Here is a 14,908-nt window from a genome sequence, read left to right on the forward strand (position 1 = left end):
CTCTAGCAAACTTCAGATGGGCCCGGACATGTACTGGCTTAAGCAGTAGGACACGTCTGGCACTGCAGGATCTGAGTCCATGGTGGCGTAGTGTGTTACTTATGGTAGGCCTTGTTACATTGGTCCCAGCTCTCTGCAGTTCATTCACTAGGTCCCCCCGCGTGGTTCTGGGATTTTTGCTCACCGTTCTTGTGATCATTCTGACCCCACGGGGTGGGATTTTGCATGGAGCCCCAGATCGAGGGAGATTATCAGTGGTCTTGTATGTCTTCCATTTTCTAATTATTGCTCCCAATGTTGATTTCTTCACTCCAAGCTGGTTGGCTATTGCAGATTCAGTCTTCCCAGCCTGGTGCAGGGCTACAATTTTATTTCTGGTGTCCTTTGACAGCTCTTTGGTCTTCACCATAGTGGAGTTTGGAGTCAGACTGTTTGAGGGTGTGCACAGGTGTCTTTTTATACTGATAACAAGTTTAAACAGGTGCCATTACTACAGGTAATGAGTGGAGTAAAGAGGAGACTCTTAAAGAAGAAGTTACAGGTCTGTGAGAGCCAGAAATCTTGATTGTTTGTTTCTGACCAAATACTTATTTTCCACCATAATATGCAAATAAAATGTTAAAAAAAAAACCAATGTGATTTTCTGGATTTTTTTTTCTCAGTTTGTCTCCCATAGTTGAGGTCTACCTATGATGCAAATTACAGACGCCTCTCATCTTTTTAAGTGGTGGAACTTGCACTACTGCTGACTGACTAAATACTTTTTTGCCCCACTGTATATATATATATTGGTAAAGGACACCAATGAGCAACATACAGCACCATGTAAATATGAACGTCCAAAGAGAAGGACCAAAAGTATATATGGTAAGTAACCCTATCCAATAGTGTGTCCAAACATATCCCCACAAGACCTCTAGGGGGGAGGACAGCACAAGTTCTGTCCCAATGGTTAATGCATGATAATGTCCACAGTTCATAATAGCTCCGTCTCACATGCCATCATATAGGTACAAAGTTATAACAGATATTAGACAGAAAGAATAAGGGTTAACCTTACCAGTGCCGTAATACACAACTGGACGCACCCCGACGTACGTTTCGCCGATGTACAGCATGGCTTTCTCAATTTTTTTAAAAATTGTTTGTCAATATACGTGTGATTGTATTAATAAAGATTTGTCATAAACTTTTCTACCATAAAACTCCTATGTTTCTCCTTTGTTAGTATATGGTAATGGAGTGGTATACAGGTAGCTAGGTGATGGCGCTTGGCTGACCGATTACTATGAGTCTGGGCATTTTTGTATTGATCTATACAAGGCAAGTAGATGGAGGAGCACCATGGCTATGCTCATATCTTTTAAGATGTCATTTGCCCCTGAAGAATCTGTATGATGAAACGCGTCGGGAGACATAATATGGGAAGGGAACCGGATAACAGCATCTTATGAAATGGCGATTGCCGTAGACGGCACCTTATGAACTTGGTGGCTAAATCCAGCGACACGCTTGGTGATCCAGATGAGTATAACAAAAATATATATAATACACACTGAACCCATTTTTGATCATAAATAAGAACGTATGCCAGAAAGTATAGAGGCAGAGATGTATTCAAGTGGTTATTTGGGGTAAGAGATGTGTGAAGGAAATGTGATTAATGTGACATTTCCCTTTAAACTATTTGTATGAGCGCGCTGATACCACAATCTGTCCGGATAGAATAACAGCGTATATACGAAGTCAAATGATAATTAATGACGTTAATCAATATATTAGTATTTCTGCTGTTTATTGTTATTGACACATGGGGAGATGTAATGAAATAATGTATATGTGGGGAAGTATACCCTATTAGATCACCCCTATTTGTGCAATAATCTGTAAAGAGGATTTGATGTGATACGAGTCCTAGAAGATTAATAAGGTAGTGTAACCTATGTAAAATCCAACAGATTTTTGTTTTATAGGGGTAAGCTTGTAGATGACACCATATGGTTATGTGAAAAAGCCCCCTAAACGTTGTTCCAGTGGTACTATACGTTTAACTGGCACTTTTTCCATATCTTGCACATAGCACTTTACATTGCACAGTTTGATTTGCACTTTCAGATATTTTGGGGTTTGTTATTTTTAAATAAATAGGAATAAAAGTTATGTTATATATAAAAAAAAACCTAAACCCGCTGTTATTCTCTTGGCACAGACTAGAAAGAAGAAATGGCTGAATCAGCAGTAACACTCCACTATGTAATGAGGATTAATCCTTTTACTGAGGTTTGTATTTATAGAGCGAACACTTTATGTGCGCGGCTTGTAGAGCAGACGATGGGCGCAGTGAGGCTTCTGGGCACTTACCAGGTAGATATTGTTGGCCGACTGCAGGGAGTAATATAAATGTACAATAAAAGGACTTTTACTTAAGGCGAGCGCGTCCCTCTCCGCTTGAACCTGATGCACCATGTTCTTATTAATCATATCCGCTTTCTTTACCAACTGGGAAACAGAAAAAAGAAAAACACATTAATTAATAAATATATTAGATTTAATTCCAGCTTTTCTCACAGTGGCTCTGGGTACTAGCGCGCCGCCCTGCAGCCGACACTGCAAAAGTTTTAATGCGACTTATCAAAGTTTCGCATAACTTCCAGGTCAGGCACAATTTTCGTTTTGTTGCTTCACTTGGACTCGCTGAAAATTGTTGGAATTTCTGCCACGTGGTTCTCCGCGGCTCAGTACAGGACTGTCCTGCAAACAGCAGGTGAAGAACACAGGAAAGAAAGGATCAATATGAAGAATTTAAAGCGGTTTCGGAACATACTTGCTTCCAGTGATTATTAACATCCTCGCTTACAATCAGATCCTGACATGGTCACGTTCACAGTGAAATGTTTATTAGGCTTTATTTAGATGTAATGTATGCAAAAAAAAAATACCCAAACAAAAAAACACCTTTCCAAGCTTTTCCTGCCCATTAAATAAATAATAAAAAAAAAAGTCTGTGGAGGTCATCCATATTCTGTCCATGTTTTTTTTTCTCTCTGCTGCAGATCTAGCAGAGCTCTGAATGCTGAGCTCTGTATGACCCCGCCCACACCTCCGATTGGCTGCGTTCTGTGTATATTGTATATTGACAAAGAGCAGCCAATCATTGGTGGAAGTGTGGTTAGACTAGTAGGCACAAGACACCCAGTCCTGTAGTGATAATCTCCTGCTAATAAAACACTGCATGGGAGAATCCTCACGGCGCAGGGTGCACGATGTTGGAAGTCATAAGTCGGCACTTACAGAGTGACTGCACACACTTGGTGCTTTAGGCCATACAACCCCTTTAAGGATGCGTGCACACATTCAATATTTGCAGCAGAAAAGTTTGCAGCAAATACTGGAGTGTTGGCTGGAAAAAAAAAATAGTGGAAATAAGTGCAGTTTGGGGTACGTTTTTTTCTCTCATTCATTTGAATCGGTGGAAAATGCTATTAGAGACACTGAAAGAACTGATGTCGCAGAATAGAAACCTGCTTCAAATCTGCAAGGAAAAAGCATCGTGAGCGTTACATTTCAAGGGGTCGTCCACTATTGGGACAAGCCATTGTGATTCCTCATGTTTGACCCGGTTATAATAAGAACATCTCCCCTCCTCCAGTGTCGGCACTCGCGATCTCATGGCTCACATGTGGTTATGTAATAATAATAATAATCTTTATTTTTATATAGCGCTAACATATTCCGCAGCGCTTTACAATTTTTGCGCACATTATCATCACTGTCCCCGATGGGGCTCACAATCTAAATTCCCTATCAGTATGTCTTTGGAATGTGGGAGGAAACCGGAGTGCCCGTAGGAAACCCACGCAAACACGGAGAGAACATACAAACTCTTTGCAGATGTTGTCCAAGGTGGGATTAGAACCCAGGACCCCAGCGCTGCAAGGCTGCAGTGCTAACCACTGAGAGGCCAACGCTAAACATGAGCAGTGAGACGGGGTTGTACAAGTGGTGGACAACCCCTTTAAGAAACCTAGGATGGAGATATTATGTTGAACTTTTATTAGTTGATCATAATCTCACGGCTGCATCCATAAGACGTATCACCAGCGCATTTCTGGCGTTGTTCCGGTGAGCAGGTTTCCTTCTTTCACCGCTTGCATCAGAAATCTCATTCACTTTGCTGGATACAATAAAACACTACATTTCTGTTATGTGTGAACATACCCTAGATAGTAGCCCAACGGGACCCCTCCTGGTCATACGCCGACTGTGTGGATACTATACATACCGTCAAAGCCGCCTCATTGTCACCATTTTTCCATCTAAACTGAACTGTTGCCCTCAATAGGTTTTTCTGGACCGAGACCTTGTGCTTTATCCCAGCCATTGTCCTAAGTGATAGGAACATCTGACAACAATCAGGACACCATTGTGTCCAGTACAATTCACACACGCCGATCCAGCGATGTCTCCAGGGAGTCCAGCGACGAAATAAAGTTCTGGACTTTATTCAGCGACCAACGATCTCCCAGCAGGGGCCTGATCGTTGGTCGCTGTCACACATAACGATTTCATTAACGATATCGTTGCTACGTCACAAATAGCAACGATATCGTTAACAATATCGTTATGTGTGAAGGTACCTTAAGTGATGAACACACTCGGGTGGGGTCTCCGGCGGGCTCTAACACAGTGTTCGAGTCCCCACGGCTGCATGTCTCTCAGCTGTTTCCACAGCCACGAGCCACGCAGCTGCAGGGACTAAAACAAAGTTTTCAAGCACGCCGAAGACACTCGGTTAGCACCTGAGCATGCTGAGATAACACCTTGTAACTTTGCTGATCCCAAACGCATTGGTGACCACTGGTAACTTATAGGGGACAAACGGTAACAGGGGTCACATGGAGGCGGCCACACAGGACCCACAGTAATGTCTGATATTGTAGCGCAATTGTCCCATCTTGTGCGTCGCAGTCACGTTCATATAGAGACTAATGATGCAAAACATCGTCCTGATAATACGAGGGGCATAGACCCCACACGGCCACATGATCAGACAGCAGCATTATAGGAGCAGCATACAGGTGAGAACAGGGAATCCTCACTGATCACCTATCCACTGCACAGAGGATCATTGTTTGTACACCCCTTTGAACCAGTCAATGCCTTTAAAGGGGTATTCCCATCATGACAGCTACATATGACATTATGTGCAGAAGGGTTCGACCTCCGGTCCCCAGTGATCGCCTGAAAAAAGTGTAAAAGCCCTTTCAGCTTCAGGGTCCATAAAGGGTCTGAGAAGGATTTACAGCCGCTAACATCAGCTGATCAGTGGGGGGCCGGGTGTCTGACCCCTCCGATAGCTACACACGCCGGCGCTCTTATGCTCTGTAACAGTGGTATTGCACATGTGAGACCACCTCCGTTTACAGGCATCTTCCAAAAATTACAATGATTGGGGGTAACTCACTGATCCCTTTATCTTGAGGAGCCCGATCTTGCGTGGGCTCAGGATCAGCTCTATTCATTGTCTATGGGATATAGTGGAGCGCTGCACCTGACAGTCTTGTACACCATGGACAGAGCATAGGGCAATGACGCTCCATTCATTGTCTATGGGACATAGTGGAGCGCTGCATCTGACAGTCCCGTACACCATGGACAGAGCGTAGTCCAATCACGCTCCATTCATTGTCTATGGGACATAGTAGAGATCCGCACCTGACAGTACCGTACACCATGGACAGAGTGGAGGCCAATCATGCTCCATTCATTGTCTATGGAACATAGTGGAGCGCTGCACCTGACAGTCCCATACACCATGGACAGAGTGGAGGCCAATCACGCTCCATCCATTGTCTATGGGACATAGTAGAGATCTGCACCTGACAGTACCGTACACCATGGACAGAGTGGAGGCCGATCATGTGCACCCACGCTCCATTCCTTGGGATCACTGGGGTTCCCAGTGTGTCAGACCCCCTCTGTCAGTAAGTCATCCCCTTATCTGATGGGTTGGGGATAGTGTGAACGTTTGGCAGTAACCCCCTTTAAATGTAGGAGTCCAGACCCAGTTTTCATCATCCCATCCCTTTAATTAGGTGTGCCAGTTATCCAAGGGGTCTGCAAGCCGTGGCACAACTACAACTCCCAGCATGCCCTGACAACCAATAGATGCAATGCTGGGAGTAGTCATGCACAGGATTCCCCCGGTGCACTGCAAGTCTCAGCATGCCCTGCCGCTCGCTATGCTCGGGTCGCTCACCTTCACTGCGAACAGCTTGTTGTTGATTTTCTTACGAGCCAGATAAACCTTCCCAAAAGCCCCGCGGCTGATAGGCTTCACTATGGTGAAGTCCTCGATGGACGGCGGCTGCGGCACCGTGAACCGCTTCTCCCCGCACACCGACAGCTGCCCCTTGTCCGCCGCCGTCTCCGGGGCTCCCACCACCCCCATGGTGCCCGCCGCCGCCGCCGCCCTGCGCTCTGTGCTGCCCGTCACACAGGACCTCGGCGCCGCCGCTACAGTTTAAACAGGCGACACGCCTCCACTACGTCACCAATCCTCCCTACCAATAACCTTCTAGCATTGTGGCCAGAACAGCCTATAGGGTAGAGGCTACAGCAAAATGGCCGGAAGGACCTCTGCTGACGTCATGCCCATGTGACCATGTGTGGGGATGACGTCACAGGAATGGGCGGCGCCTGTTCCTCCATAGAGTTACGGATCAGATGTTTATGCACGTGCTGTGGGTCTGCCTGGGGAAGTGGGTGATGCTTACATGGGACTGCGTGCTGTGGGTCTGCCTGGGGAAGGGGGTGATGCTTACATGGGACTGCACGCTGGGGATCTGTCTGGGGAAGGGGGTGATGCTTACATGGGACTGCACGCTGGGGATCTGTCTGGGGAAGAGGGTGATGCTTACATGGGACTGCGTGCTGGGGGTCTGCCTGGGGAAGAGGGTGATGCTTACATGGGACTGCACGCTGGGGATCTGTCTAGGGAAGGGGGTGATGCTTACATGGGACTGCATGCTGTGGGTCTGCCTGGGGAAGTGGGTGATGCTTACATGGGACTGCGTGCTGTGGGTCTGCCTGGGGAAGGGGGTGATGCTTACATGGGACTGCACGCTGGGGATCTGTCTGGGGAAGGGGGTGATGCTTACATGGGACTGCACGCTGGGGATCTGTCTGGGGAAGAGGGTGATGCTTACATGGGACTGCGTGCTGGGGGTCTGCCTGGGGAAGAGGGTGATGCTTACATGGGACTGCACGCTGGGGATCTGTCTAGGGAAGGGGGTGATGCTTACATGGGACTGCATGCTGGGGGTCTGCCTGGGGAAGAGGGTGATGCTTACATGGGACTGCACGCTGGGGTCTGCCTGGGAAAGAGGGGGATGCTTACATGGGACTGCACGCTGGGGTTCTGCCTGAGGAAGGGGGTGATGCTTACATGGGACTGCGTGCTGGGGGTCTGCCTGGGGAAGAGGGTGATGCTTACATGGGACTGCACGCTGGGGGTCTGCCTGGGGAAGGGGTGATGCTTACATGGGACTGCGCGCTGGGGGTCTGGGGAAGGGGGTGATGCTTACATGGGACTGCATGCTGGGGGTCTGCCTGGGGAAGAGGGTGATGCTTACATGGGACTGCACGCTGGGGTCTGCCTGGGAAAGAGGGTAATGCTTACATGGGACTGCACGCTGGGGTCTGCCTGGGAAAGAGGGTAATGCTTACATGGGACTGCACGCTGGGGTTCTGCCTGAGGAAGGGGGTGATGCTTACATGGGACTGCATGCTGGGGTCTGCCCGGGAAGAGGGTGATGCTTACATGGGACTGCACGCTGGTAGTCTGCCTGGGGAAGGGGGTGATGCTTACATGGGACTGCTCGCTGGGGTTCTGTCTGGGGAAGAGGGTGATGCTTACATGGGACTGTGCGCTGGGTCTGGCAGGGGAAGGGGATGATGCTTACATGGGACTGCACCCTGGGGGTCTGCCTGGGGGGGAGTGATGCTTACATGGGACTCCACGCTGGGGGTCTGCCTTGGAAAGGGAATGACATCGCTTGCATGGGGAAGGGGTGACGTTGCTTGTGTGGGACTGCGCGCTGGGGGGCTGCCTGGGCAAGGGGGTGATGTTACTTGCGTGGGACTGCATGATGGGAGTCTTCTTGGGGAAAGGGGTGATGTTGCTTGCGTGGGACTGCGTGCTTGGAGTCTGACCGGGGAAGGGGGTGATGTTGCTTGCATGGGACTGCATGCTGGGAGTCTGCGCGGGGAAGGGGGCGATGTTGCTTGCATGGGACTGCATGCTGGGAGTCTGCCCGGGGAAAGCGGTGATGCTTGCATGGGGCTGCATGTTGGGGGTTTCTGGGGAAGGGGTTGATCCTTGCATGGGGCTGCGTGTGTGTACTGTGGGTCTTTCTGGGGAAGGGGGTGATGTTTCATGCTGGGGGTCTGCATGGGGAAGGGGGGTTATGTTACTCTCTTTGGGCTGCTGGCTATGTATGGGATATTGTTGATGTTCTCCATGGGAATTGTTAGTGTGATTGGTGAGGACGTGGTGCAGAAGTGGAGTTTTTCCAAGAGTGGGCGGTGGGACTGTGGAAGGTTCGATGGGTGGAGATGGATCCTGGGATGAGTCTCAATGGGGAACAAACATTTTGCAAATATGGGGCTCTTAAAGGGAACCTGTCACCTGAATTTGGCGGGATTAGGCAATCTTGCCTTGCGCAGGCGTGTACTTCGGAAGACACAGCATGAGCTTCAACCCAATATTGCGGCCAGCATGCAGCCAGCGGGTAAGGAAAGGGTGAATCAAACACCCGAAAACCCTGCCCATATGACCGCAAACCTGTCCCGCCAAATTCAGGTGACAGGTTCCCTTTAAGACTGACTTTTCAAAGGTTTTATGGACTGATGAAGAGAGTGACTCTTGACGGGCCAGATGGATGGGCCAGAGGCTGGATCAGTAAAGGGCAGAGAGCTCCACTCCGACTCAGACGCCAGCAAGGTGGAGGTGGGGTACTGGTATGGGCTGGTATCATCAAAGATAAACTTGTGGGACCTTTTCGGGTTGAGGATGGAGTGAAGCTCAACTCCCAGACCTACTGCCAGTTTCTGGAAGACAACTTCTTCAAGCAGTGGTACAGGAAGAAGTCGGTATCGTTCAAGAAAAACCATGATTTTCATGCAGGACAATGCTCCATCACATGCCTCCAACTACTCCACAGCGTGGCTGGCCAGTAAAGGTCTCAAAGAAGAAACAATAATGACACGGCCCCCTTGTTCACCTGATCTGAACCCCATAGAGAACCTGTGGTCCCTCATAAAATGTGAGATCTACAGGGAGGGAAAACAGTCCACCTCTCGGAGCAGTGTCTGGAGGCTGTGGTGGCTGCTGCACGCAATGTTGGTCGTAAACAGATAAAGCAACTGACAGAATCTATGGATGGAGGCTGCTGAGTGTCATCATAGAGAAAGGTGGCTAGATTGGTCACTAATTTTTGGGGTTTGTTTTTGCATGTCAGAAATGTTTATTTCTAAACTTTGTGCAGTTACATTGGTTTACCCGGTGAAAATAAACAAGTGAGATGGGAATATATTTGGTTTTTATTAAGTTGCCTAATAATTCTGCACAGTAATAGTTACCTGCACAAACAGATATCCTCCTAAGATAGCCAAATCTAAAAAAAAAAAACACTCCAACTTCCAAAAATATTAAGCTTTGATATTTATGAGTCTTTTGGGTTGATGGAGAACATAGTTGTTGATCAATAATAAAAAAAATAATCCTCTAAAATACAACTTGCCTAACAATTCTGCACACAGTGTAGTGTATTTACAGAAAGCCCCAAATCTTTTCCCTTTTTTAGGAATTCTAAGATGGGCTCTATCGGGACTTCTGTAGAATCAGAAGTTGTATGGAACTGAAGAAACTTCTTCCATATTTTAGGGTAAATCTTTGTGGTGGACTGTTTCCTGCTGTGCAAGAGTGTATAAATTAACCCCTCTGAGGATGACCCCATAATGATGCTATTTTTTGGAAGATGTGATGATTTAGGCACCATTCTCCTTGTCGTAGAGCATATCGACTTAGGAAGTCCGCCTGTTGGTTGTTCTCTCCCTTGATGTGAAGGGCAGAAAGAGAGATGTCTTTCGGCCAAGTTCAAGATCTTTCCTGCGGAAGACATTAGAGCGTCTGATCCAGTACCTTCTTGTTTGTTTAGATATGCCACTGTCGTAGTGTTGTCTGACAAAATTCTGATGTGTTTTCCTCGAAGCTGTGGAAGAAAATTATGTAATGCATGATTTACTGCATTTAGTTCTTTTAAGTTTGATGACTGTCGGATTTCTTTATTCCATATGCCTTGGCAGAAACTATTTCCCATATGGGCGCCCCTTCCGCGGGGACTAGCATCAGTAATTAGAGTATGAGATGGTGTTATAACCCAAGGGACACCACCCGCCAAGTGTTTACTATCATAACCACCACACTAGAGAAGCTAGGGCTTCCTTAGATAAGGTTATCTTTGTTTTCGAGGTGGCCAAGAAGTCGTTTCTCATCTTGAAGGATTTGATGTTGCAACATCTGGGTATGGTATTGTGCCCACTGGACCGCTGGGGTACAGGAAGAAAGGGATCCTAACAAGGACATTGCTTCCCTAACAGACATTCGTGGTCTGTCTATTGCGGCTGTCACCTTATTTTTTAGGAGCAAAATCTTTACCTGAGGGAGTAGACACCTCTGGCTTGTGGAATCCAGATGGAACCCTAAAAACGTCTAGAGGAAAAGTGGGATAAGTCTGGATTTCTTGAAGTTGATGATCAAGCCTAGATCCTGTAAAGATGAGACAGTGTAAGCTAAACAGCACACTGGATAGCCGAATTCCCGATAACTAAAAAGTCATCTAGGTTAGGGATAATTAAGGTGTCTTTTTGACGTAGATAAGCCATCACCTCTAACATCACTTTGGTAAAGATCCTTGGTTCTGTAGAGAGGCCAAAGGGCATGGCCGTGTACTGGAAGTGACGGATTTGGCCTTCGAATGTCACTGCGACCCTGAAGTATCTTTGATATCTGTCTGTAACAACCCTGCCGACATCACTGCATGGCCTTCCATTCCCCACCTGCCTGTTACATCAACTCACTCACCCAGTGCCATGCTGTGAGATCTGTCTGCTGTCGGCTCCATGCCATGTGCTTTATGGCAGCTTGCTCTGTGTACACTTCCTGGCTGTGTGCATAGGGGGGCGGCGCCAGCCACTCCGGATTCTTATTGAGACTGTGTGCTGTTATGAACTGGTGATTCAGAACCACAATGGACCTGGTGGTTACGAGCACAGAAAATGACCTGATAGTTGCTAATCACATAGGAAGAGCTCTGAGACATGGGAACTCTGCTGACCGCAATCCCTAATCCTATCATACCACACTAGAGGTAGCCGTGGAGCGCTCCTGACCAGACCTAGGCGCCTCGGGCACAGCCTGAGAAACTAGCTAGCCCTGAAGATAGAAAAATAAGCCTACCTTGCCTCAGAGAAATTCCCCAAAGGAAAAGGCAGCCCCCCACATATAATGACTGTGAGTAAAGATGAAAATACAAACACAGAGATGAAATAGATTTTAGCAAAGTGAGGCCCGACTTACTGAATAGACCGAGGATAGGAAAGATAGCTTTGCGGTCAGCACAAAAACCTACAAACAACCACGCAGAGGGCGCAAAAAGACCCTCCGCACCGACTAACGGTATGGAGGTGCTTCCTCTGCGTCCCTGAGCTTCCAGCAAGCAAGAAAAACCAATATAGCAAGCTGGACAGAAAAAATAGCAAACAAAAGTAACACAAGCAGAACTTAGCTTATGCAGAGCAGACAGGCCACATGAACGATCCAGGAGAGAGCTGTTGAGAATTCTGTGGCAGAGCTCCCTCCTGTGGTCACAAGTGGTACTTCGGCTGATTCTCTCTGTGAGCTTCCGTTGGTGGAGGAAAGTGGTACTGCGGCTTCTGAGTTTCCCTCCTCAGGTGATATGGTGAAGTCGTTAGGTGCTGCTCTATTTAACTCCACCTAGTGCTTTGATCCTGGCCTCCAGTCAATGTTCTAGTATTGGACCTGTTTCCTCCTGGATCGTTCCTGTGGCCTGCTGCTCTGCATAGCTAAGTTCCGCTTTGCTATTTTGTTTGCTGTTTTTTTCTGTCCAGCTTGTCTATTTGTTTTTTCCTGCTTGCTAGAAGCTCTGGGACGCAGAGGGTGTACCTCCGTGCCATTAGTTCGGTACGGAGGGTCTTTTTGCCCCCTTTGCGTGGTTTTTGTAGGGTTTTGTGTTGACCGCAAAGTTACCTTTCCTATCCTCGCTCTGTTCAGAAAGTCGGGCCTCACTTTGCTAAATCTATTTCATCTCTGCGTTTGTCTTTTCATCTTAACTCACAGTCATTATATGTGGGGGCTGCCTTTTCCTTTGGGGTATTTCTCTGAGGCAAGGTAGGCTTATTTTCTATCTTCAGGCTAGCTAGTTTCTCAGGCTGTGCCGAGTTGCATAGGGAGCGTTAGGCGCAATCCACAGCTGCCTCTAGTGTGGTTGGAGAGGATTAGGGATTGCGGTCAGCAGAGTTCCCATGTCTCAGAGCTCGTTCTATGTTTTTGGTTATTGTCAGGTCACTGTATGTGCTCTGACCTCTATGTCCATTGTGGTACTGAATTACCTTATCACAACAGTACTGGAGGCCCACAGTACTAATGATTCTCAATAGAGGGAAAAAAGAAGTTCTGAGACCATTTTTTTTTCTCTGCATTGTGTTTTGCCTTTTTTTTCCCCTAGACATTTGGGTGGTTCAGGACACAGGTGTAGCAATGGACATTAAAGGTCTGTCTTCATGTGTGGATCAGCTCACGGCAAGAGTACAAAATATTCAAGACTTTGTGGTTCAGAATTCTATGTTAGAACCGAGAATTCCTATTCCTGATTTGTTTTTTGGAGATAGAACTAAATTTCTGAGTTTCAAAAATAATTGTAAACTATTTCTGGCTTTGAAACCTCGCTCCTCTGGTGACCCTGTTCAACAAGTTAGGATCATTATTTCTTTTTTACGTGGCGACCCTCAGGACTGGGCATTTTCTCTTGCGTCAGGAGATCCTGCATTAAGTAATATTGATGCGTTTTTCCTGGCGCTCGGATTGCTGTACGATGAGCCTAATTCTGTGGATCAGGCAGAGAAGAATTTGCTGGCTCTGTGTCAGGGTCAGGATGAAATAGAGGTATATTGTCAGAAATTTAGAAAGTGGTCCGTACTCACTCAATGGAATGAAGGTGCGCTCGCAGCTATTTTCAGAAAAGGTCTCTCTGAAGCCCTTAAGAATGTCATGGTGGGATTTCCTATGCCTGCTGGTCTGAATGAGTCTATGTCTTTGGCCATTCAGATCGGTCGACGCTTGCGTGAGCGTAAATCTGTGCACCATTTGGCGGTATTACCTGAGCTTAAACCTGAGTCTATGCAGTGCGATAGGACTTTGACCAGAGTTGAGCGGCAAGAACACAGACGTCGGAATGGGCTGTGTTTCTACTTTGGTGATTCCACTCATGCTATCTCTGATTGTCCTAAGCGCACTAAGCGGTTCGCTAGGTCTGCCACCATTGGTACGGTACAGTCAAAATTTCTTCTGTCCGTTACCTTGATCTGCTCTTTGTCATCGTATTCTGTCATGGCATTTGTGGATTCAGGCGCTGCCCTGAATTTGATGGACTTGGAGTATGCTAGGCGTTGTGGGTTTTTCTTGGAGCCCTTGCACTGTCCAATTCCATTGAGAGGAATTGATGCTACGCCTTTGGCCAAGAATAAGCCTCAGTACTGGACCCAGCTGACCATGTGCATGGCTCCTGCACATCAGGAGGTTATTCGCTTTCTGGTGTTGCATAATCTGCATGATGTGGTCGTGTTGGGGTTGCCATGGCTTCAAGTCCATAATCCAGTATTAGATTGGAAATCTATGTCTGTGTCCAGCTGGGGTTGTCAGGGGGTACATGGTGATGTCCCATTTCTGACTATTTCGTCATCCACCCCTTCTGAGGTTCCAGAGTTCTTGTCTGATTACCGGAATGTATTTGATGAGCCCAAGTCCGATACCCTACCTCCGCATAGGGATTGTGATTGTGCTATCAATTTGATTCCTGGTAGTAAATTCCCAAAAGGTCGACTGTTTAATTTATCTGTGCCTGAGCACGCCGCTATGCGGAGTTATGTGAAGGAGTCTTTGGAGAAGGGGCATATTCGCCCGTCATCGTCGCCATTAGGAGCAGGGTTCTTTTTTGTAGCCAAGAAGGATGGTTCACTGAGACCTTGTATAGATTACCGCCTTCTTAATAAGATCACGGTTAAATTTCAGTACCCCTTGCCGTTGTTATCTGATTTGTTTGCTCGGATTAAGGGGGCTAGTTGGTTCACCAAGATAGATCTTCGTGGTGCGTATAATCTTGTGCGTATTAAGCGAGGCGATGAATGGAAAACAGCATTTAATACGCCCGAGGGCCATTTTGAGTATCTAGTAATGCCATTCGGACTTGCCAATGCTACATCAGTGTTTCAGTCCTTCATGCATGACATCTTCCGAGAGTACCCGGATAAATTCCTGATTGTGTACTTGAATGACATTTTGATCTTCTCGGATGATTAGGAGTCTGATGTGAAGCAGGTCAGAACGGTATTTCAGGTCCTGCGTGCTAATTCTTTGTTTGTGAAGGGATCAAAGTGTCTCTTTGGTGTTCAGAAGGTTTCATTTTTGGGGTTCATCTTTTCCCCTTCTACTATCGAGATGGACCCTGTTAAGGTCCAAGCCATCCATGATTGGACTCAGCCGACATCTCTGAAAAGTCTGCAAAAGTTCCTGGGCTTTGCTAATTTTTATCGTCGCTTCATCTGCAAT

The 14,908-nt window shown here is 47.1% G+C and overlaps 1 protein-coding gene across 2 annotated transcripts in view; it reads right to left on the reverse strand.

The window, feature by feature from the left end:
* MASTL (microtubule associated serine/threonine kinase like) overlaps positions 1-6,544 on the reverse strand; it is a 29,498-nt gene extending 22,954 nt beyond the window's left edge. The window contains exons 1-2 of one of the 2 annotated variants that reach the window (XM_069729620.1): positions 6,260-6,544; positions 2,362-2,499 (exon numbers count right to left, since the gene is read on the reverse strand). In XM_069729620.1, the coding sequence (XP_069585721.1) occupies positions 2,362-2,499; positions 6,260-6,451 (330 nt within the window). In that variant the 5' untranslated portion in view covers positions 6,452-6,544. The remainder of the gene's footprint in view (positions 1-2,361; positions 2,500-6,259) is intronic. The other variant, XM_069729619.1, reaches the window with a different exon arrangement.
* Between the last annotated feature and the right edge of the window lie 8,364 nt (positions 6,545-14,908).

The sequence above is a fragment of the Ranitomeya imitator genome, chromosome 6 (genome assembly GCF_032444005.1).
Source record: "Ranitomeya imitator isolate aRanImi1 chromosome 6, aRanImi1.pri, whole genome shotgun sequence".
NCBI classification, from domain to species: Eukaryota; Metazoa; Chordata; class Amphibia; order Anura; family Dendrobatidae; genus Ranitomeya; species Ranitomeya imitator.